The sequence below is a fragment of the Balearica regulorum genome, chromosome 1, assembly GCF_011004875.1.
Source record: "Balearica regulorum gibbericeps isolate bBalReg1 chromosome 1, bBalReg1.pri, whole genome shotgun sequence".
Lineage (NCBI taxonomy): Eukaryota > Metazoa > Chordata > Aves > Gruiformes > Gruidae > Balearica > Balearica regulorum.
Window position 1 is genome coordinate 120,346,815 of NC_046184.1, and position 21,869 is coordinate 120,368,683.

Consider the following 21,869-nt stretch of genomic DNA (forward strand, 5'->3'; position numbering starts at 1 on the left):
CAGGGTGGGGGTGGAGGGTGGGGAATCACTGTTGGCAAAGCACGCACAAATCTATCATCCATTCATGTCAGTAATTTAGATGGAATGAATGTTTTTATTGGCTGAGGAGAACAGGCTTGGTCCTTTGTCCTCAGTAGGAATGTATACGATGGAAAAGTACAGGTATGCACGAAAGATGGTACCTGTGAAATACTGACTTTTTATTCTTCTTAATAGCCAAAACAAGAACTATGCCTTTACCTTCATCAGTTTTTCCTTTTAATTTAAAGGAGCCAGCTGCAATATTTAATGAGGGGGAAACAAACGCAAAAACCTCCCCCAACCACCCAGCCACTCACCACCTGCCAACACTGGTAGATCTAGAAACCAAAAGATGACTGAGGGAATTGTTATTTTTGAAAAAGCTTTCTTCACAACTGTGTTTTCTAAGATCTCAGTAAGTGGTTGGCAAGTAAAACAAGCTGTCTAATGAAAAGCATTATAGAGTTAAATATGCTCTATTCATCACTTATTGCTCCTAGCTTTGCATTTGATATGATGGTTAATATACTTGTCTAACAAGTACTTGGGAGAAGGAATTAGAGCCCCTAAGACAGGTTTTTGCATTAGCAACGCAGCTTCTCACACAGGGAAGAAAAGCTACATAGAAGAATTTGTAAATGTTTTGTTTGCGAGTAAACTCAAGTAGACTTTAAAAAAAGTTCTGTTTTTTTAAGCATAACTTATGCACAGAACATTAAACAATATGCTAGTGTAAGTATTTGCATAATTTATTGGTTTATGGCTAATGTCAAAGGCATCTCTCCACCTACATGGACTGAGCAGTTATTACAGCAGGCTACAGTTATTACAGTAGGCTATCTTAATCAGCATTTCAGTTCTGCTTCTGAAAACTTACCCGTTTCCAAATTACAATACAAACTGGATCTGGGTGTCTCTTTTCCCTTTCAGCCTGACTAGAAAAACAAGTCGAGACTTGCATTGCTACTATTCCAGGCTGCAGTAAGGAAGCACAGTGGTATCTTCTCTCTTTATGGTGGTTCTGTCATCTATAGCAGGTACGATGTTTCAGTTCTTAGCTCCCTGTTAATGTAAACTAGGTGCTCGCACGCAGGTCCTCCCCACTTACACCGTTCCCCACCCTCCCTCATCATCTAGAATAAACCACACAGTCCTCCAAAAGCTGTCACAGTACAATTAGCGCTGGTTGTATTTGGAGGAGAAACTTTATACTCAGAGAGAAAAAGTGTTCTGGAAAAATAAACAAAAAAAAGACAAGCTTTCTGTTTATTCCTGGACCACTGTATTAGTGAACATCATTTTATGCAAGTCATCAGCTGTATTTGTATTCTCTAGTACTGCTCTGTAAACAACTGGTCAACTGATGTGCAAGTATCCCATTGGAGAGTGTTCAGTCTCATATGTATGGTTCTGCCGAAGCACCGTTCAATTTGTTCTTGCTTTTGTTTTTGGAAAGAAGCTTTCTGTTCAGAATACGTGAAAGTGTGCCTCCCTTCTTGCGCGTTTCCTCTGACAGTGGCTGCTGCAGGTAGACAAGATCGTTGTGCGATTGACTCATTCCTGGATCCTTCTGATGATGTCTCCGGCGGAAAAAGAGCTTCGCACTTTTTTTCAAAATCCCACCTGTGGAAGCAAACAGCAGAGGCGCAGGACACTTTAGACAGAACAGGCTGCTTTCCGTTTGGAGCTCAACTGCAGCACGACTGAAAAAAGCCATGGTCTTAACATTTCCAGTTTAAGCATCACCCTGGTAACTAATCAAACAATGTTAGAAAGCTAAGAGCATGGTGAATTTAAAGCAAGGATATTGATGGTTTGTAACCTAGGGGCCGTAACAGTACGAGTTCCACCTTGGAACAAGTGATTTCAGATGCTGGCAAACATAAGCAATCGTTGTGCTTTCTGCCAGAGGCACACATGTGTACACTACATGCTACTGAACCCTCCTTGCCCCACTCTTGATCCAGCCGTCTCCCAACTGACCACCACTGAGAAATTCAGACTCCAGGGAAATGAGTATTTCTCTGCTGCTCCTCATTCCATGCAAGTATCATGCAAACTGAATTGCTTAGGTTCACAACAGGCTGTGGTAGTTCTAGGTCAATGCATATCCACACACTCTTACAGTTAGCAGAAACATTCGGGAGAGAAGAACTCACATCTATTGCTAGAGGAGCACTAAAGAAAAAAGGAATTTTCCTTCAGTTCTTTCAGAAATGATGCTGTTGAAAAGGAAGGAAAGCTACTGTGAAACATGCCTATGAGCAATCAAGTATTAATCCTCAGATTTCAGTTTCTAAAGCCAATCCACACATCTTATGGAAGTCTCCTTATTAGTTTCAAATGCTCTTCTGAAAGCTACGGTAGTGTTCAAACACATGCACAACAGTGTTTGGTGTGGGTTGTACACTGGGTTCTCACACGTTAAACAGGCATATCCAATCTTTCCAATACAATAAAAGTACAGAGTATTTTATAAAAAGAATGAAATAGAGGAAGTAATGTTATTCTTTGTTGTTTCAGAGATCAAACGAGCTGAAAAGATTAGCCCATGATGCACAACATGAAGGTGGCATTTTAATTTGAGGTGAAGGACACTGTTGGTGCTGGAGAACAGTACCTGGCAGTCAACCTGCATGCAGTAGGCCCATACAAGCCAGACAGCATGTATTCTGTACAAATTCGGTAGCACCACCTAGAGTAACAATCACGAAGCATCTGCTATTTTAAAATCCTGTTAGGAATAGCAATTCACTTCAAGCAGATTAAAAATAAGTATTACATCTGCTTCCAACAGGTTCAGAAATTTGTTCCAATCTCTTCTGCGGTAAATTAAGTGGCTTTATTTTGTTGCGTTCCTTCCCTTGATCCCATGTCAAACCTATTATGCAGCCAAGGCAAACGCAACTGTCATCTCACCAGGGACTCGGGACTCATGTTGCCAACACCAGCCACCAGTCCTCTTCCCTCTTTGCAAGCTCGGGTTGTTTTTGCAGCCACCGTTCTGCCAAATTCCACCTTCCCTTTCCATGCGCACACGCGTGCCTGATGCGTAAGGCAGCTCGGTGGCAGCTGGCGGGGACGCCTCTCTGAGCTACCGGCAACACTCAACCTGGTGTCAGTACATCAGCCCCAAGTTAAAATTACAACAGTTTTGTGCAGAATTGAGTAGTGTTGTTGTCCAAGTGGCAGGAGCCAATTTGAACGAAGGAGGACCCAGGTAGCAAGCCAACGCAGGAGCCTTCTGGCAGTCAGACCAGTACGTGAGGGCAGTCATCTCCCTGGCAACGCTTCCACACCTCGTTCCCCCACCGCTCTTGGGTTTCCCGATTCTTTCTCAATTCAGCTATTAATTCCTGTCATCGCACGGTCCTGATTCTGCTTTTCCTCCCATTGCAAATGGATACAAAAAGCAACACACAGACCAATTATTTCATGCGATACTGTGCAATAGCTAGCATTACGTATTTGTCCCCCGAAGGACTTGACACAGGCTGCGTGTCATTTTGCACAGCAACAGCTGCAGAATAGGTATTTCATGGCAGCTCTGCTGCACGCAGCCAGATGCTTCTTTGTTCAGACCAGAGCAGCTACAAACATGTGCTTGGGTTAGTAATAACTTTGTATTTTAAGGACTAAGCACTCATATCCTGGGAGGATATTCTAGCATGTTTTGTCTTGCTGCTTGCGGAGACTTTTCTCACAGGGCGTGATGGGATAGAAGCAGAAGTCAGTTGAAAGCAACTGGAACTTGTGGATTTGAAACTTCACTTCTCTCCCATCACCCTCTGATGGATCTTTTTGGCAAGGCAGTACCACTTCGAGCTGTTGTCAACAGCATAAAAGAAACAGTGTTCAACCCCATGATACTGACAGTTGTTAATATGCAAAGGCTGGGGCGGGGGATTGATGAGGCCTTGCTGCTGTGCGGCTTTTGTTTTAGCAGTCAGCTGTTCTGCCCAGCAATCTTGGCAGCTGCAGCTGAAGCTGTGCCAGCAGAAGGAGTAGGACAGAAGAGTTTACCCATAAGCAGCTATTTAGTCCTATCCATTCAGACTGATTTCCCACACTAGGAAATAGAACCGAACCAAGAACGCTGCAAAAATTGTGCCGGTGACCTGGGACAACTCGCTGCAGCTAAAAAACCACAGGCAGCGCTTCCCTGAGAGCAGCACAGGCTCAGCACAAGTAGCAGCCCCCGCCCCCGACATGAAAGCTCCCTGTGTTTTTGGAGGTACTGAGGTCATTGCTACCTGGAAGCTTGCCACATCTCCACTGCCACCCATCGGTCTCTAGCCAGTTTGGTACGTGCTGCCTGACAGTGGCTCCAGCTGTTGTGGAGGCATGCACCCCTGCTGAGAAGGCAGGGTAGGGCAAATCACAAGCTTGGCGATGCTCGTGCTGTTTGCATGCTTACTTCTCAAGTTCAACACGATCCATATGCCAACTCTGCCCCTAACACCAGGAGATAAGCAGAGAGCATGTCAAGAGTGCTGTAGAGACTGACGGGCTTCATAGGCTCCTCTGCTCTAGTTTAGGGTCTTCTTAAAACACTTGTGGGGCTAGGATCACTTCTGAATCTCATTTTTGTTAATGAAGGAAGATTTCCTTCCACATCTACAAGGATATGAATAAAGATTGCTTCTTTCCATTCCTTCCCAACTTCCAAAACAGTTTTTATCCAGGTGGTTTTGTAAATACCTGCTGAGGTCCTGGTAGCTCTACAAGTTAGGCTTGAAAAGAGATCTAGAAAACTATAAGCAGCAGGTTTTAAAATAAGCTTTCTGTGTATACATGTCCAGTTATGGGGTCACACACACACGGTTTGCATGAGCAGATTTTGATTGATAACCAGATAATAGAGGAATGGGCATGATAGACAGAGATCAGGAATGTAGAGCACCCCTCCAAGCCTTCCTTGCTGTCCATTCTGCATGACCCACCTGGACAGAATGACCACCAGAATGATTTGTTACAGCAGAGTAGTCTGCTAAGTCACCTAAGCACGGGAAGGTAATTTTGGAGGGAGGAAAGAAATGGATGGAGGAAGAAGAAAACAGGTGCTGAACTATGTTTTGCTTTGGTTTTTACAATGAGCGTACCATTGTAAAGCTACATTTTCTTGAAAAAAAAGACAAAAATAACTTACTGTGTAGGTAATTAATTCTGGTTGGCATAGTAGTCCTCTTAAGTTTATAAAAGGGAACGGGTAAGAAAGAGGAAGTCAGAAAGGTAAAAAAACAGAAATATGCAAGAGTAAAAAAAAAAAAAAAAACCAGACAGTGCTAACTTTAAGACATTAATACATACATAAGGCGTTTTAAAGCAGAAGGGGGTTTGATTGCTTTGTTTGGGTTTTTTGTTGTTGTTTTGTGTTTGTGTTTTTTTAAAGGGAAAGCATTTGACAAAACAGAAACCTTGAACTGTTCAAAGCTAACTGAAGGCAGGGGAGTTGAAATGTTTTCATATGTCACTCCATAAAAGCTACTTAGCTGTGACAAAGCAGAGATTCAAGACTTTCACAAAGTGATCTGTGTATAAAGAAAGGTATTTGAGACAGTTTTTAAAAATATTTTTTCAAGAGGAGACAACTCGCTCAAATATTAGAAATGCTTTGCGCTTTTTAACAGTCCTATACTACATCGTGTAAACAGGATCTTTAGAAGCCTGATCTCTTTGCAACATATTGCACAGGGAAAACCAAAACTAGACAACAGCTCACATACAAACTTCTACTTGCTTGTTTTAGAGTAACATGTTAATGAAGAGTCTAGAGGGTTTACAAAATCTCATTCTGCTTCCTAAACTTCTCCAGGCTCCAAATGACACAAATCCTTTTACAACTAACCCCCTACCTCCGCCCCAAACACACCCAAAACTTTCCAATGCCTGACCGTCTATGTCAAATTGATGGCTGCTGTACCATCCTGATCTATCACGCGGAGCAACACAACTGTGAGAAGGTCCCAAAACCTTGATGCTCTAAGGGAGAGTCTTGGCAAAGAGTCCAGTGCTTGTCGTACCGTGGGGGGATACAACAATCTAGCAATATTCTGAGGTTTTGTAGTAAGCCATTTTACAGTATCTCTGGGTAAGGAAAGAATAGAAAATAATAAAGAAGGATGGATATGGGTGAGAAACACAACAATTTTTGCAACTTCAATGTGCAGCATGTTCAGGGCACGGTCCACTGCACTGGCTCTGGTGCCAGACTTCCTAACAGCCCTGTGTTTACCACTTAGCCACAAACCAGTGCTACAGCCTCAGAGGTTAATGGAAACACAAAGAATCCTAAGACATTTTCAAACTGCAGCTATCCAGGTGTGTAACTACATAAGCAAAAGGATCTGACCCCTTGTTTACTTATTAAATTACCTTCTATTCTATTTTCTTTAGCAAACTACATATTAATGAAATCAGTGCAGAGGACAAACTGTTCACAAGGCAGTTAAGAGAGAGTGTACTTCTGGTTTAGCTGTGGTGCTTCCTGAAAACATGCTTCAGTGGGTGCAGGGGAGTCTTGTGCTCAGAGATGTGAAGGAGGAGAAGGAACGTATCAGAAAACAACAGTGGAACCCTGCCATTTTCACCTTAGTAACGGGGCTGCTAATATAGCACAAGTCCTTGTTTACAAGAACATGGTTTTCATCGAGGAACTGACAATGTGGCTAGTTATTTCTCTCTCAGATAACTGAGTTGGGCTTAATGAGCTGCTCTTCAACTTCTAACGGTGAGCCCTTCTGTTTCCTGATGAAGGGGAGTGTAAGAGAGCCTGACGCGGCTCAGAGAGCCAGAGGACTCCACTCTTTATGGCTGCTAGTAAGACAGCTTCACCCAACACCCCAATCACAAGGAATTTAAGGACAAAAATCATTAAGAAAGGATGAACTACTACAGCATTGCATGACACTGCCAATTACGCAGAGAAAGCGGTCATTCACTAAAGCGGAGGTAAGGATCACATACCTTTAGATTTTTTCATGCTCCCAGTTTCTGACACACTTAATGAGCTCCCAGATATTTCTTCACAGGTCTGGTCTAAGAGCGTGTCGGTGTCCCACTGTTGGCTGCCATTCTCCAAACCCCAAGCCTTATGGATGCTTTGCTGTGGATCAGTATCAGGTACTATTTCTGAAGCACCACACGATAGCTTTTCATCTGAGGTGACTTTTGCAACAGCTTGCTCTGCAGTGCGTGGATCTACTTCTTTGCAGGAGCTGTCCATGGCCGCAGCATAGTCCATCATCAGTGCAGCTTCGCTGTCCTGAGATAAAGAGGTCTGCCGGTGAAAACAAAGAGATGACACTGGCACAAGCCGCTCTGCTGGAGGGAAAAAACAAGCCTCCCTACAAAAGTTCTTTTCTCTTCTTTACACTTTTACTTGTATTGCTCAGGGCTATCAGAAAGCCACTGTGAGGCTTCCTTAGCTCCACTAAAGAAGAGGAGCATATAGCCAAGTTTTAATAATGTTGTTAACGCCAAATGACTGGAAAAAATATTTAAGTACAGGCCTCCCAGCTGTGCCCCACCCCACTGCTAACAACAGGACTCTTTCCTACATGTGCTGCTGTAATGAAGTATCAGCATACAATAATCATTTGGTCTTTGTAAGAAAATAAACATCAAAGTGTTTCATCTTGTAGAAGGACAGCTAAATACAAATCCACACAGTCCCAGTGCCCCCATGTCCTAGGTGGATACATCCATCACTGTGGCAGCTGACTCTCACTCCCCTCCCTGGCACAGCACAGTGATCACGAGGGGATCTATGCCCACTGACTCGACTTTTGCTCAGCGCTCTTTAGGGGTCCCCTGCATAACAGGAAGACTTGACAGCAAGTGTCCATACAGCAGCCTGCAGGGAAAGGACTACAGGCAGGCACCAAGCAACAGATGGGAGACTGGGGCTGTGGATGAAGAAAGTCTGGAGGAATGCTATACACCATGTGAGCAACAGTCTTCTGTCTGCCCTCCTGCTGTAACAAAGCCCAGAGGATGTTTTTCAGAGGGTTTTGTTTTAACAACTTTGAAAAAAACCCAGAAAAATGTTTCATACTTTTTCTGTTCATCTTCCCTCCATGGGCAAAACACAGAGAAGAACTAATTATCCTCTGTTCTCACCTAAATTGGTTTTCCCAAATCCCTAATCACCCAACTCCCATCCAAGGATACCGTGCATTTTTAGTCAGGCTGTCAAATCTAACCATCAAAACCCAACACCCTCCCCAACAAACCCACCCTGATTTGGCTTAATTTGAAACAGTTACTGAAACAAACTGGCACACAGACCTAGATCCTGCCAGCAGAGACTGCTGAATGAGAGACAACAGAATGCACATTTAGTATCACACTCAGTGGAGCAAAGACTTTACAGTACTAAGCATTAAATATAAGTGTTGCTTTCTGCTTTACCTTGGACACCCCTGATATGATAATGGTGCTTTTCTTTCTAGGTGACTTTAGCTTCTGCTTTGCAGACTCACTTAACTGCCGAATGGCTGCTTCTGCAACAGGATCGGTGCCATTCAGTACCAGCAATTCTGAAAAGAAAGCATTATTTCAGAGGGAAAAAAGAAAAACAGGAAAAAACAGAGCAAAGAGAGACAGAGTTTGTTCTTGGCTTAAAATTCAAAGAAATTAGCAGAAATGGTAAACACCAGGCATACCAAAACATCTCCCCATTCACCACCCAGCTACTGGGTCTCACCTTTCCCTTCTGTCACCCATTCTTTTTAGAAAAGGTATCTGAGTTGCGCTTACAAGCCCTTGTCCTCAGCACAGAGGAGGTTTTGGAAGCCTAGACAAAACATCCAATTATTTCAGTGCATTGCTACGCTGAGGTGACTATAATCCAGAAGTGGTGGGCAGAGCATGGTGTATCACAGTCACAAAGAGCCATAGTTCTAACAGGGTACAAAGCTGACATGTGCTACTACCTCTTCAGGTAGCTATTTTGCTCTTTTTCCAGACATCCTTGTTTGGCATTTCCAGATTTGCTATGGCACTGTGATAGAACGGGGAAAGCAAAGCAGCACTCACTCTGCTCTTTATCAGCTGCTTCCAAAGCCTGTAAAGTGCACCTCCTTCTCCCCTCCAAACATTGCACAGGAGTACAAAACCTGCTTTATAAAATGCTCTTTAGTGACAAATACAAGTTTATTTTTAAGCATGGCCATTTCTGGCATCTACTATGCAAGTAGTTTGGGCACGGCAAATACGCATTAATCAAATTTGTCAAACTTAGGAACAAAGAAGTTAAGTTAACGAACTAAGGAACTAAGAAAGTTAACAAGACAAAAATCCCCATAGTTAATTGTCTGAGGTGGGCTTTTCTGTTAAGAGTTTTAACAACACAAGAATACAGGCAGGAATAGCACCAGTATTAATTAAACTGAGCAGTGTCTTTTGTTACAGAGACATTAATACAATAAAAGACAAGACCTGAATAATTATGCTGCACCAAGTGTCTCGAATACTTTTGGAACTTAAGAGTACGCGTGCACAAGGGGTATGCATGTCCATGCACGTCTGCACACTCGTTATAAACCTCTACTTTTCCATCTCTCTAGCCACTGCAAAGTCGCCAGGAACAGCTGAGAGCATCCAGGACAGCATCAGTGGCACTTACTAATTCTTAGCGTTGTCATCACTTAGAACTATGGCACAGCCACGGCATCTTTTCCATAGTGCTTGTTGCTGTTTTGGCATGATGTTTGTAATAACTACCACCTAAGTTATTGCCATTCCAAATGTTCCTTTGTATTTCTTTCATTTGGCTTAAACGTTCATTCTAATGAGTAATTCTTCCTGCTGCATTGTATAAACATTTCACAGAAATTCCCCTGTGCTCCCATAAAAACACTGTCCATATCAGTGCGCTCTAGGTTGTCTTCAGATGAGTTTTCCAGTAAATGCTTTGTATCTTTAATATCATAAACAGTTACGAGAGTCAACTCAGAAGTCTAGCCCTATCTTAACATTTCCAAAATTGGCTTAGCAATACCATGCTGCTTCATAGTATCAGAGTACTACTTAGTCTAGAGGTAGGGAAAGATTCAAGTGCCATTACAGCTATTCTGGTTCACACTCTCCCCATATTTCTGTCTTTTGGCCAATATATTTCTATCACTCAGCAAGCCGCCTGACTGTTCCAGGAGCAGTCTAGATCATCTCCAGATTGTCCCATCTTCACTCAAATCTGTGCAAAGAAAACTGGACTCCACATCACATGCCACACCTTTATTTACTGTTGCCTACAGAGCTACTGAAAGATCGCATGGGGACCACGCAAAGGACTGAAAAATATGCAGAAAATTCAGAGTTGCGATTCAAAAAGGTAAAATGCCCCAGAGTCAAAATCAGGTTTAATACAGTCAAAGTTAATTTGTAATTAAAGTTATACCAATGCAACCTGACACTCTGAAGACAGTTCAGCTGGATGCCAGGTGACTTAGCAAGGTGGACAAACAGGTACAGCAAGATTGTGTATTTGCATTAGCACAAAAAAGCCCAGTGGCAGGGCTAGGAAGAGAATTCAGTCTTCCTTGTATCAGTCCAGCCTCGTCCCTTCTGTTCAAAGAAGGGGGGACTTCACAATGGTCTGAAAGGTAAGTTTCACAGGGTTTTCATTTTGTGCACTGTCCCCCATGCTTTTCTAAAGGAGGAATCTTTCATTCAAAAGTAAAAGAGAAGACAGCCTGGCTTTTCTGCAGCCACCTCCGCTCTCCAAACCACAGCTCATTGTTATTTACAGAAAATTAGTAATTTAAATCACCAACTAAAACCAGACTTCTACTGCAAGACTGCTATATCCCTAACCACAGTACTTGCTAACATAAACAACTCAGTGCCTGTTGAAAGGCAGTAGCCACATGGGTTTGCTGTTATTTTAACAGGATTACATTAATCCCATGTGCAGCAGAGAGAGACGTATTCTTACTAGCAGCTTTGAACATTTCTATTACCTGTATCCGAAGACGATAAAGTTTTGCTGACTGGAGCACCATGAGAATGGATAGCTTGAACAGAGAAATCCTTTTCAATCACCTTTACTTTAACTGGAGTTTTCACAGGAGAATCTAAGAACCAAGTTTTTTGGTTATTTAAACTATTCAAGACATTTATTACAAAAAGAATAAGAATGTATTATACCAATGTTAAACCCTGTTCAAATCATAAGTGTTTGCAAAAGTTGTTTAATACAAATTCTCAATGCATGCTCGATGGTAACCTGACCCCAAAAGACTTGTGAAGTGTAGGAATTTGTTGGTTTTAAACATTTTACTGTAATATGCTAGACAACACTCACTTAAGTAAAAGATCTGCTTTTACAACTTAAAAGAATGCAGCTCTTTGTGAGACTTCACACAAAGACTATTTAGAGGTTTTACTTTCACACTTATCCCAAGAAAAATCAGAGAATCTATTCCTGAAAGACAGGCTGAAGAAAACCTTTGTCACAAGATGACACCAACCCTCATTAGAGATTATAATACAGATCAAGGATAGAAGGCACAGGATGGTCTGTCATCAGCAAACACTGTACGAGTCTCATACTTCTGTCATGTGGAAAACCATCCACCAAACCCAAACTCTTCTGTATTATAACTCTACCATGAAGTCTTACGGTGCGTACTAAAAGGAGCATTAACCACTCCTCTTGTAAGAACAGGGTTTCATGAAAATTAAAAGCCTGATTCTGAAGAACACAAGCAATGCCCTTCCCACTAACACATCAGAGAAGCGGGGACAACGGCGCCTTTCCTTACATCCTGCTCCCCCCAACCTCTCCTGGTCCTTTCCTTACATCCCACCCACTCAATTTTTTCTGGTGCCCACAGATAACCCTAAGAGTAAACACAGGAAGAAGTGGCCTTCCTCACCAGTGCTCAGTGGAGACGATCTCCCTTCTAGACGAGGTTTGGTTTTCACAGCAGTTACAGTAGTGACCACAGTCCCACAGGGCATCACAGTGCGATCCTTTTCTATCTTAGTGGCTGGCACTGGAGAAGAGACTTGCCATGTCTTTAATTCATTGGGTTCTATAAAAGAGAACTAGCAAGACAAAATAATTTCACCTTAGAAGGACAGTCAAGTAAGGAGGACACTAACATTTCAAGCCAGTACTCCTTTAACATTTTTACTAACATTCAAGAGCCAAAGACCGTGTGAAGTGTCACCACGCAATCTGAATGCACTACTCTAACTCGGCCACAAATGGTATCGCGCTGCGAGCGACAGTCCAAAGCACAAGATGAGTGCTGGCAAGTACTTCCCGAAGTAAAAGATCCCCTGTAAAAGCACCCAAGCACAGTAGTACCTCTGCACTAATGGATCCCAGCCCGGGCCCTGGCTCCAAGCTGCTCTCACTGGCCCTGCTGTTCAGTGCAAAGCTTTGCTGCCCAGAAGGTTGTTTCCTGAACAAGTCTAGAGGTACAGTCACCTTTGCGGATAAAGGACCTAGAAGAAATAAAATGAACAAAATCTGTGCACATCTGAGCTGTCAGCATGTTTAAGGGTGAGAAGAGGGGAAAGGGGGAGGAAGAACACAGGTGGCTAATTGCAAGAACTGGTTCTACACCATGGGGCAGAAACATGGCAGTTTTCAGAGCTTGTTTCCCATTTTACAACTATTCCTCAGCCTGGCCTAATACTGTGCAACAGGAAAGAATGGAGACATGAAACATTACTTATTTGCCACTATTTCTGGCCATTATTTTTCCCTGTATATGTAGAACGTTTAGGGGAAAAGAAAACACCTAGAAATATTACTATTAGGTTCTTGAACAAACACCTCGAGATGTTTTCTGGTCTCACCACCTGCCCCTTAACCCCACTAGGAAGGATAATGTTTCTCCAAATAAACCAAACACAATAGTTCAGTGGAGGGTTTTTCTTGCCACTGAAGGCTAATTGCAAACTGCAACAACAGCATCAAGTAGTAAAAATGTTTCAGCCCCCATGTTTTATATTTAATCCAATATAATCAGAATGAGTGAGTTTTATACCTGGTAATTGCTAGGCAGCCTCTGGGGCTTGAAAAGGAAGGATTTAGGATTAACACCCATGATTCCCCTTCAGCCACTGAAAGACCTGGAAAGCTTAACTGGAAACCAAAATTGCTCACAGTGGATTTGTTAAAAGTTTAGAAGGCTGAAAAATTAGGATATCAGCACATGGAAGACTCAGTATGTTGACAGTCTAGAAAGAAACTCAAGGTTTCTCTGTAACCTTAACTCAGATGAGGACAGAGACACATGAATAGTGTATTCTCTCTTCTGTCTATGATTACTGATGGAAGTAACGGTGTACACAGACAGCACTTAACCCAGGTCAATCAGTATTGCCCAAGAACTCTGCAATTTTCCATGGATTTCAATTCTGGGACCTATATTTGAGGACAGGCTTACAGGGTTTAAAAACACAAACTTAAGTTATAAATTTTCCCCAAGCTGTCTGTTTCATGTAAGTTTGGCTGGCTATTTTCAGCTGATCTCCCTTCCACAGCCATTGTTAAAGCCATGCTTGAGGCATACCCAAGTCCACTACCAGGACAAGTCAGCAGAAGACATCTGAGCTTTAATGCAGGTTCAGAAATCTGACAGTTTCTTCTTTGGTGATACAGCCAGGTAGAATTAAAAGAGGACTTATGTCAACATTTAGCAAGGCTCACGAGCTGATCATGCAAAATAATTCAGTTTTAATACTTACTATCCAACTTTCCATCTTCTACTATTTGGAGTTGCAATGCTTTTGATTTGGCACTTAGTTCACTGTGAAGTAAATGAAACTATGTTAGGTCTTTGCAGTCAAGCAGATTTTCCTTCCCACTTAGGTTTTCCCCTTTCCCGTTCTGGTTGCCAGCACCCTAACTTTTCTCGGCCCGCACCAAGCCAGGCCGTACAACTTGCTAACCGAGGCAGGCAGCGCTACATGCCACCAGTGCTGGCTACGCTGCGTGCGTAGCATCTTTTTGACCTCATGTAAGACTGACTAAAGGGATCATAGTGAGAAAACCGTGGCCTGGTTCCCTCCAGCACTGTTGCTCAAGTTCTATTTCCTAAAATTTCAGAGACTTTTCTTCTCCCCAGTAGCTGGCAAACAGTACCCTTGAAGCTGATGTTGGTCCCTAGTCTGAGTGCTACACCACAGCACTAAGAAGCTATTTTTTCCTGGCAGGATCAAATTTGTAAGTCAAGATGCTGGAACAGGTCCAATTAACAATGCATTCAAAGCTGTGGGATATCCTTTCAAAGCAGGAAAGTGTCCTGCAAAAGCAGGATAAATGCAAATAAATAAAAGTAGTTACAGTCTTATGTGAGAAGAGTCAGTATTACTTTTCCAAAATAAGATTCAAGGACGTTGCAAGATAACAAGACCTAGTTTCTGTGTGACAGAACTGACAGGAACTATTAGCAGAATTACTGGCATGTGTGGTACTTCATAAGATGGACTACACAATAGATACAAAACCTTTCCTCTAATTGAGACAGTGAAGCAAACTGGGTACCTACTGAGGAACCTTCCAGTACAACTTGATTTTATAACCTTCTTGGTAGGTGTTCTGCCAAAAACCTTAAGGGCATGCATATATGTATTTTATTTTTGTAAGCCTCTGTTTCAGTATAGTGTGATCTTGGCTGCAGGCATCCCACCTCCATTAGATGCTGTAGGACATCATCTATGCAGCAGGTTTTAAGCTTTTCTCTGGTATTCCCATCCCCTCCTGCACCTCCAGAACTTGAAAGAAAGCACTTTGATGGTACTATTGCTGCCATTTCCATGAAGCTAAAGGAGAACCTGATGTGGTGGTCAGTACGCTGGTCTTCAGACTGGTGGGTATTTTCATTTTTGAAGAAAAAAAGGGGGAGTAAGGGGATGTGAACTTGAAAGAAGGAACGCAGCCAAATCCTGATCCCTGATCTGTAAAAGTCCCCAAGCTTACCTCATGCACTTCTGAAAGGCAGCCAACACCGTGGAAAACCCAGCATTATCTCTAGTGTCAAGGCCAAATTCCAGTCAACTTAATCACATCCTGCCTGCCCTCTCTCTGCACTTTCAGTTGGAAAGGGTATTATTCTGACAAATTTCCTGTCCGAAATCACTGGGAACATTTCTGCTCTGCAACACCAAGCATGGATGCTGTTCTACCAACAGATGGCTGAAGTGATTCATAGACCCAGTGGCTGAAGCACTCTGAGATACTCTAGAACAAAAAGCTGCTACAGAAGTGCATTTTTCTCCTCTGTTATTGTGGAGAAGAAATTGCATCACGTAAATCCTTAAGTCTTGATTGCAATGCAGCACACTGTCACAGAAGAACTTTGTCTGGTCTGTGGCTTTCCACAAAAACCGTAGATCCTCATAACTAAAATCAGATTTTAAAAGTCGTTGACTGTGCATGTCTGAAGTAAGAGAGCTTCCTATCTGGTTTTCCCTCGACAGCAGGATGAGCAGCAGTTGCACACTCCTCCATCAGGCCACATAAAAAGGTGGGGCCTTTCAGTTTTGTTCATAGAATCATAGAATGGTTTGGGTTGGAAGGGACCATAAAGATCATCTAGTTCCAACCCCCCCTGCCATGGGCAGGGACACCCTCCACTAGACCACATTGCCCAAAGCCTCATCCAACCTGGCCTTGAACACTTCCAGGGAGGGGGCATCCACAACCTCTCTGGGCAACCTGTTCCAGTGCCTCATCACTCTAACAGTAAAGAATTTCTTTCTAACATGTAATTTAAATCTACCCTCTTTTAGCTTAAACCCATTACCCCTTGTCCTGTCACTACACTCCCTGATAAACAGTCCCTCACCATCTTTCCTGTAGGCCCCTTCAGGTACTGGTAAGCCACAAGTAGATCTCCCCAGAGCCGCCTTTTCTCCAGGCTGAACAACCCCAACTCTCTCAGCCTATCCTCACAGGAGAGGTGCTCCAGCCCTCTGATCAGCTTCGTGGCCCTCCTCTGGACTCACTCCAACAGCTCCATGTCTCTCTTGTACTGGGGCCCCCAGAGCTGGACGCAGTACTCCAGGTGGGGTCTCACAAGAGCAGAGTAGAGGGGCAGGATCACCTCCCTCCACCTGCTGGTCACACCTCTTTTGATGCAGCCCAGGACACGGTTGGCTTTCTGGGCTGCAAGCGCACACTGCCGGCTCATGCTGAGCTTCTCATCAATCAATGCCCCCAAGTCCTTCTCCTCGGGGCTGCTCTCAATCCATTCCTTGCCCAGCCTATAGTCGTGCTTGGGATTGCCCCAACCCACGTGCAGGACCTTGCACTTGGCCTTGTTGAACTTCATGCGGTTCGCACGGGCCCACCTCTCCAGCCTGTCAAGGTCCCTCTGGATGGCATCCCTTCCTTCCAGCGTGTTGACCACACCACACAGCTTGGTGTCATTGGCAAACTTGCTGAAGGTGCACTCGATCCCACTGTCCATGTTGCCGACAAAGATGTTGAACAGTGCTGGTCCCAGTACCGACCCCTGAAGAACGCCACTCGTCACCGTTCTCCACTTGGACATTGAGCTGTTGACCACAACTGAGTGCGACCATCCAGCCAAATCCTTATCCACCCAGTGGTTCATCCATCGAATCCATGTCTCTCCAATTTAGAGACAAGGATGTCGTGCGGGACAGTGTCAAATGCCTTGCACAAGTCTAGGTAGATGATATCAGTTGCCCTTCCCTTATCCACCTACGCTGTAACCCCATCATAGAAGGCCATCAAGTTTGTCAGGCACGATTTGCCCCTAGTGAAGCCATGTTGGCTGTCACCAATCACCTCCTTATTTTCCATGTGCCTGAGCATAGTCTCCAGGAGGGTCTGCTCCATAATCTTGCCAGGCATGGAGGTGAGACTGACCGGCCTGTAGTTCCCTGGGTCTTCCTTTTTTCCCCTTCTTAAAAATGGGGATTACGTTCCCCCTCTTCCAGTCAGCGGGAACTTTGCTGGACTGCCAGGACTTCTCAAATATGATGAAGAGTGGCCTGGCCATTTCATCCGCCAGTTCCCTCAAGACCCACGGATGCAATTCATCAGGTCCCATGGACTTGTGCACCTTCAGGTTCCTTAGATGGTCTCGACCCTGATCTTCTCCTACAGTGGGCGGTTCTGCATTCTCCCAGTCCCTGCCTTCTGTGACCTGGGCAGTGTGGCTCAAGGATTTGCCAGTGAAGACTGAGGCAAAGAAGTCATTGAGTACCTCAGCCTTCTCCATATCCTGGGTGGCCAGGTCACCTGTTTCATTCTGGAGGGGACCCACATTTTCCCTCATGCTCCTCTTACCACTAACATACCTATAGAAGCTTCTTGTCCTTGACATCCGTGGCCAGACTAATTTCTATCAGGGCTTTGGCTTTCCTAACCTGATCTCTGGCTGCTCGGACAGTTTCTCTGTATTCCTCCCAGGCTACCTGCCCTTGCTTCCACCCTCTGTAGGCTTCCTTTTTTTGTTTGACTTTGCCCGGGAGGTCCTTGTTCATCCATGGGGGCCTCTTGGTGTTTTTGCATGACTTCCTCTTTGTTGGGATGCATCGCTCCTGAGCCTGGAGGAGTTGACCCTTGAATATTAGCCAGTTGTCTTGGGCCCCTCTTCCTTCCAGGGCTCTGTCCCATGGTATTCTACCAAGCAGAATGTTTGTTCTACATCAATTTTTCTTCACTGACTATAGTGACTTTTAACCATCTCCACCCACCGCACACATGCAGAGGGGTCCAGTGTTCTCAAAGTCCTGTACAACTTGTGATGACCAATCCTGGCACCTTCCTTCAAACCAAGCAGCCCATGTCGCTTTTCCCCTCAGCTCTCCTGTTTCTCCAGTGCACGCTCCATAACATTCACAGGCGCAGTCTGGCAGACTGCGATGATGAGGCAGAAAAAGATCTGTGCGCTGCATGCTCACTCCTCCTTCAAGTTGAGGAGAAGCACGCAGAAGTGCACACCACTCCTCAAGGAAGAGAGCACTCGCCATGGACAGGCACAGGTCTGAATACATGCTCAGCTCCTTGTAAGCTAAGCCTCAATTGCAAGAGAAGGAACAGATACAGCGGATGTCAGGCTGTGACTAGGCAGTGAGGAAAAATGTCACATGAAAACAAGCAGCATTACTCTCTGAAATATGTATTTTTATATATATAAAGAGAAATGGAACTGAGATGGGAGAGGAAAGCTACCGAAAGAACCAGAGACTCCACTGCGCATGAAGTGCCTCTCACATTAATAATCTGGTAGAAAAAAAAGAAAGCAGTATCTGCAGTATGTAGCATGGCAGCATCTCTTCCCCTTTCCCCTGGGAAGCTGCTTCTGCCTGCCTGTGCATGTGTTTAAAGCTACTAGAGAAACACCCCTCTGACCCACCCCGCCATCAGGGAGTCCTGCTCCTCCACTTCCTCAACTCATACAATACAGAAGCTACCAAATATTTCTGCTCTGCTGCTAGAAAGTGGAAATGAAAATAGTTTTAGAACTGCTCACTTTTGACCTTATTTACAGAAGCTGTGTGAATCACAGAATATCGTGCAGGCTGCCTGAAAGTCCCGTTTTTGTTCTACAGAAAAAAAATCTCGGTAGTTTTACACTCCCTTTGCCACCAATCTTTTAGATGGTCAATTTTTTTGCACGTTTACACTTCCCACTCAGGGGAGGGAATGGAGAGACATCAGATTTCCTCAAATGCAGTTTTTCAAGGTAAAGTGACTTCAAAACCTTGCTAACACTTTTTTTGGCACTGTATGAAAGCACAGGGTCACTTATTATGCCTGTTACTGCTGTCCTTTACTAGAATCAGATATCTACCAGGGAAGATCTACAGACCTATTTGATCTCATATCCATGCAGAGGGTAATTAGATATCAGATTTCTCACCTGACTGGATATATTTCAAAATGCTGTTCTTCCCTCAAAAACCTCTCACAGCTTAAGAAAAAAAAAAAAGTTTTACTATAAAAGTATTCTCAGTAGGTAAGTTACTTACAAGATAAACTCTTCCTTCCAAAAGGGATTTGCAGCATTTTTGGCTACAGAGCTGGAAAACTTCTGCATAGGGTCATTCAACTGAACCATACACGCAAGGTTTGTGCTGCCTGTAAGGGCAAGAAAAATCAATATCCAGTTATTAGTATTCCATCACCCAGAGGCACACTTAGAAGAAAGCAAAGAGCCCCCTTCGTTACATATTGCGCTTTTGAATAGACTATTGCAAACACCTCCTCACCCTCCCACAGAATATATTTCTTCCCTCAGTTTGTATATCATCTACATTAATGGAGATGGTTAAGACTGCATCATCGCTGTCTTATGCGCTGTTCTACGTAGTGTGAAACATGACGATCCAACTTAAATTCTGGCACGAAGCAAAAAAACGCAGACATAAAAAGATCAAAAAGGATGGGGACGCAGAACGAACAGCAAGGTGGTGGCAGTGTGGGTATGAGGCGGGGAGGGAGTAAAGTTGCTCTCAGCTGCTTTAAAAAACCCAGAAGTTTTCAAAGTTCCTACTGGCCGCTGTCACAGTGGTTTCTTTGGACATCAAAGCAAGCTTTTTCTGCTAGCAAGTGAATGGTGACAGTAGTGTTAATTAACAATGGCTTTGTGGACTCCGGTTTTTAACAAGTTCATGGCATTTTAGAGTACTAGTGCAGAATCATCTCTACCTTGATCTTGGAATTTGGTAGTGTGGCAAATCAACATATTAGTTATATTGCTGCTCCAAGGGGAAATAGTTTGCACAACATGTTCCACTTAAAACAATTTCTTTTGTATGGCTTTCACAGCATTAGAAATCATTTCAGTCCCAGCATTCCAAAACATCAAGGAAAGCGGCAAAAAGCTCAGTACTGACTGAGTAGAAAGCAAACAAAAGATATGCTGCCTCCAGTTCTCCAGAAGAATCTAGGAATCTAGGTCTGTATTTCCTATCATCAACTCTCAGTTGTCCTCTGGTGGTGCACTGGGGCTGTGGATGAGCCGTATCTCAGGCACAGAAGCAGGTTGGGCCTGGCAAGGTTATTAGAGGAGACAAAGCAGTGTGTACAGGCAGCTTATTTGGGATCCAAGCTAACCCTGGAGTAAGTAGTTTAGCTGCTTTCACAGTGAGCTGAGCCTGAGTTAATGAACCTGAGACGGTTTTCTGTTAACCCAGCCATATGTCTCCGCAGCCTGCTCTTGCTGGCAGCAGCGCTCGGCAGCCCAGGGCAGAAACGCCTGTAATAGCTCTGCCTGAAATTACACCGGAACCACTGACCGACTGACACTGAACTGGGTATTTCGGCATTTCTGCCCCACATGCCCTGGTGTACACAACTAGCAATTTTCTTCCTTTACGGCACAAATCACTTTTGCCCTAGATGATACACTGTGGACCATACAGTACTAAATCTAGGATAATCTTTGTTTACACACACAAACTAAGGAGATAAAAGTGGGCACAGCCCATAAGCAGATACCAGTTCTGCTACTGGTAACTCACTAACTGAACTAACATATATACAGGAATGCCACAAGCTCCTATAAAACACGTTAGCATCCATGATTTAGAGGATGATAATGATCAAGACATACAAACATCCCCTCCCCTCTGTATATTTATGCAGGTTAGCCTGCAATATTGCACACTCTGATGGAGTCTCAGAGTTGCAACACGATAATTAATTATTGCTGCAAGACAAGGTCAGGAAAAGGGAAGGGAACAATAATTAAAAGGCAGCAAGCTATGTCCAGAAGCTAGCATCTTCCCAGCTGTACAGTGTTTCCACTGATTTTTGAGCGTACCAGCTAAACCCCACTATGAAGCTTTATTTCTCATACTCGGTTCCAAAGCTTTTACACTCCCAGAGTTGCTAGGGAACCAGAAAAATTCCCTCCATCTCCCTTTAGAATAGCAAATGGTGATTTTGCCTCTCAATATCTGGATGCCCAAAGCGGACCACATTAATTGTCCGCTCTTCCTCTCATTTTCAGGGAGGGGGCACAGAGGCTTTCCATAAGATGAATATTCTGTTGTGTGCACTGTATGCATGTAAAGGTATCCCATCTCGTGAATTTTAAAGGCAGCCAAAATGATCTGCTCTTTTGAAAAGTTTAGTTTGCGCCACAAAACTGTAGAGTAATAACAAATTCTGAATGACTTTTCCTGCAATCTACAGTTTTCAGCACAGTTTTATTTATATAGGACATTTCACTGCAAAGAGTTCCAGAACTGCTTTAAAAATAATTTGTTTTAAAAAAAAAAAAAAAAAAAAAAAAGTCTGCAGAAAGTTGTAAGGGACTTCTGACCAGGATGAGCAAAGCAACATTATGCAAGAGTCTAGGGCAGAAACCTATTACATCTAACTGAAAAAAAGGAGTATAGCAAGTAGGATATACATATCCAAAACTAATGCCTTGCCCAATTTAGCAGCCACAAGCTTCCATTAAAAAGACTGTTACGGAACTGTTAGTGACCATAAATAGCAGAGCCTCAAATTTGCATTTCCGCTGACAAAATCTGAAATATGCTTGCTCGTGCCTCAACCAGTGATGGAGGCGTGCTTGCACTTGAAGGAGTCTGAATACTTGCTAGACAGACTTGGTGCTTCTTTCCAAAACCAACACTGCAACTTCAACTAGGCAGTGACCTCCTTTTTGGCTTTGTTCTCCACTTGCAAGAAGTACTCTCCCTCCCCTACCCACAGAGGTACTTTATTAGGGGGAAAAAATATCCCTGACAACAAAACACCACCTTTGAGGAGAGTTTTAGCTAAATCAGCAAATTGCTCAGAAGTCAAGAAAAGCAGCTGTAAAAATAAGGTAATACTGAGCCAAACCAACGTCACTGCTAACAGTTAGTGGAGAGTGGGATTTCAACCCCTC

The 21,869-nt window shown here is 43.6% G+C and overlaps 1 protein-coding gene across 2 annotated transcripts in view; it reads right to left on the minus strand.

The window, feature by feature from the left end:
• Positions 1-1,186: 1,186 nt before the first annotated feature.
• Positions 1,187-21,869, minus strand: part of C2CD2 (C2 calcium dependent domain containing 2) — a 75,775-nt gene continuing 55,092 nt past the window's right edge. Inside the window, exons 7-14 of one of the 2 annotated variants that reach the window (XM_075772580.1) lie at positions 18,994-19,102; positions 13,732-13,793; positions 12,341-12,480; positions 11,904-12,075; positions 10,986-11,099; positions 8,434-8,561; positions 6,988-7,300; positions 1,187-1,644 (exon numbers count right to left, since the gene is read on the minus strand). In XM_075772580.1, coding sequence (XP_075628695.1) covers positions 1,418-1,644; positions 6,988-7,300; positions 8,434-8,561; positions 10,986-11,099; positions 11,904-12,075; positions 12,341-12,480; positions 13,732-13,793; positions 18,994-19,102 — 1,265 coding nt within the window. In that variant the 3' untranslated portion in view covers positions 1,187-1,417. The remainder of the gene's footprint in view (positions 1,645-6,987; positions 7,301-8,433; positions 8,562-10,985; positions 11,100-11,903; positions 12,076-12,340; positions 12,481-13,731; positions 13,794-18,993; positions 19,103-21,869) is intronic. The other variant, XM_075772591.1, reaches the window with a different exon arrangement.